General features: G+C 30.5%; 1 protein-coding gene across 1 annotated transcript in view; it reads left to right on the plus strand.

Annotated features, from left to right (window-relative positions):
* The window catches only part of LOC106466109 (probable ATP-dependent RNA helicase DDX23), a 64,750-nt gene that overhangs the window by 15,168 nt on the left and 47,336 nt on the right, over window positions 1-2,246 (plus strand). The window contains 1 exon segment of the mRNA XM_013926349.2: window positions 1,678-1,860. Within this exon segment, the coding sequence (XP_013781803.1) occupies window positions 1,678-1,860 (183 nt within the window).

Genomic DNA, 2,246 nt, shown 5'->3' on the forward strand with positions numbered 1-2,246 from the left:
AATAATGCAGCTTTATTAATTGAATGTGTATTTTAAAGATCAAAAATACACTTAACAATGCTTTAGCGGTAATCTTTGTTTATATTCCTAAAAATAGAATTTTGTTTTATGTGACAAAATGGAAGCCAATGTTTTATTTTATTATATATTTTCCATTTTGGAGCACCAATATCTAATAAACCTTCCTTGAAACAAATTTGATGATGAGGTAACCACTTTTTAGAAAATAAAAGTTTGGAGACAGCTTGAATGGGTAATTAGGAAAACTTTTAAATGTACAACATTTTGACAAGATAATCTTGTCGAAATATTGTCCATTTATGATAAAGTTTTCTTCACTACCCATTCAAGCCATCTCCAAACTTTTACTTCCTTGAATCAGTTGATAAGCTTCTTGATATATCTATTATTGCTTATGCATTCAAAAATTTTTTATGAGTATCTTTGCACATACATTTTGTAAATTATAGCTTTCTAGTTTGGGAAAATCCCTGTAAGTTTTACTTTAGACTGAATGCTGCTGCTATTAGTTTCAAAAAACTGTTGCTTGCTGGACTTGAAATTATTTAGAATATTGTTTTGGTTTTAAATTTTTTATTATTTTCTATTCAGACTTTGAGTTTCAGCCAAATATGTGTTTGCTCTTATGTAAAAAATATTTAGAAAATTTCTTTTGGATAATAGCATTTTGTATACTTTTGTGATATTAATTAAGGATGTTAAATGCTAACTTTAACATAAAGCTTGAAAAATCAGTTATGTTTCTCATCCCATAGAAACAAGACTAATACAGTTGTTTATACTTTTAACATAATGTTTTGGACAATATTGGACCTATTGTTCCATCTCAGCTGTCCTATCTTCTAACCTAAACTAAAACTATTAATAAATCAATTTTAAAAAAAATGTAAAGCCAGTTTTATCTTAAACTAACATAAATTTACTGCCTCCAAAACAACCCATTCCAAAGGCCAACCACCCTGATAGAAAAATCAAACTGTCTGAGCTGAAGATGACTCCTACCCTGCCCAAATTTAAGTTTGTGTCCTCTAGTCTTACTGTTCTCACTATTAAGTACATAAAAAGATGGTGCATCAACACTATTAATTCCTTTTACAATCTTAAACACCTCAATCAGATCCCCTTACTGTAGTATTATATAATACTTGTTCAAAGATACTTCCACACTTTTTTACCCATTAATAAAAACAAACATGTTTTCTTACTACAATAAAATAATTTTATTTTATAGAAAACAATTTCAATCTCTCCTCGTATGACCACCCCTCCATTCCAGGCACCATTCTAGTAACTCTCCTCTTAACCCTTTCCAACAGTTTAATGTCTTTCCTAAGGTAAGGAGTCCAAGACTGAACACAGTACTCCAAATGTGGCCTAACTAGTGACCTATACTATGAAATTATAACCACTTTAAACTTGAATTCAATATTTCTCTAGCTACAACCTAAAGTCCTATTTGCCTTACCACTAGCAACAGCACACTGCTTGGATGGCTTAAGAGACTGATCAACTATTAAACCAAGATCCATCTCTTCCATGACACTGTTACAATTATTCCCATCCACTGACATTAGCTTTAATGTTTTATGTGACAAAAGAATTTACAAAGTATTGTAATGGTTAAAATTGACTACTGTATTGGAAATGTTTAAATAGGTCTCGATCCAGAAGCAGAGAAAGACACAGACGTTCACGTTCACGTAGCAGGGAGAAACGGAAAAGAAGTCGAAGCAGGAGTAAAGAGCATGAGCAAAGACATCGACGTGATAAGGGAAAAGATAAAGACAAATCAAGAAGTAAAGAAAAACGTAAAGATAAGGAAAAGAGAAATGAAAGAAAGTAAGTCTTTTTTGCGCATGTGTGTGTTATTTAAAACTTGTAAACTTTGAATCAATTTAATGTTGTGATTATTTTTTGGTTTCTTTTGTAAATGGTGCTTTTTTAAATTACTTTTTACATTTATCACAACTAGAAATTCCTTACAATAGTGTTATATAACATATGTTCAAGGATACTAGTATACTTTTTACCAATTAATAAAAACAAACATATTTTCTTACTCTAATAAATCTCAACTAATTTTATTTTGTAGATACTAAATTCTCTCTGAATCAAAATATCTTACCTGAAACTAAAAATAAAGTTATTTCACTTTGGGAGAATGTTAACTCTTTCAGCCCAGGCCCGGTCACTGGGACCAATCCTTGTAACCATTTTGTGCTTGT

The sequence above is a fragment of the Limulus polyphemus genome, unplaced genomic scaffold (assembly GCF_000517525.1).
Source record: "Limulus polyphemus unplaced genomic scaffold, Limulus_polyphemus-2.1.2 Scaffold2154, whole genome shotgun sequence".
NCBI lineage: Eukaryota > Metazoa > Arthropoda > Merostomata > Xiphosura > Limulidae > Limulus > Limulus polyphemus.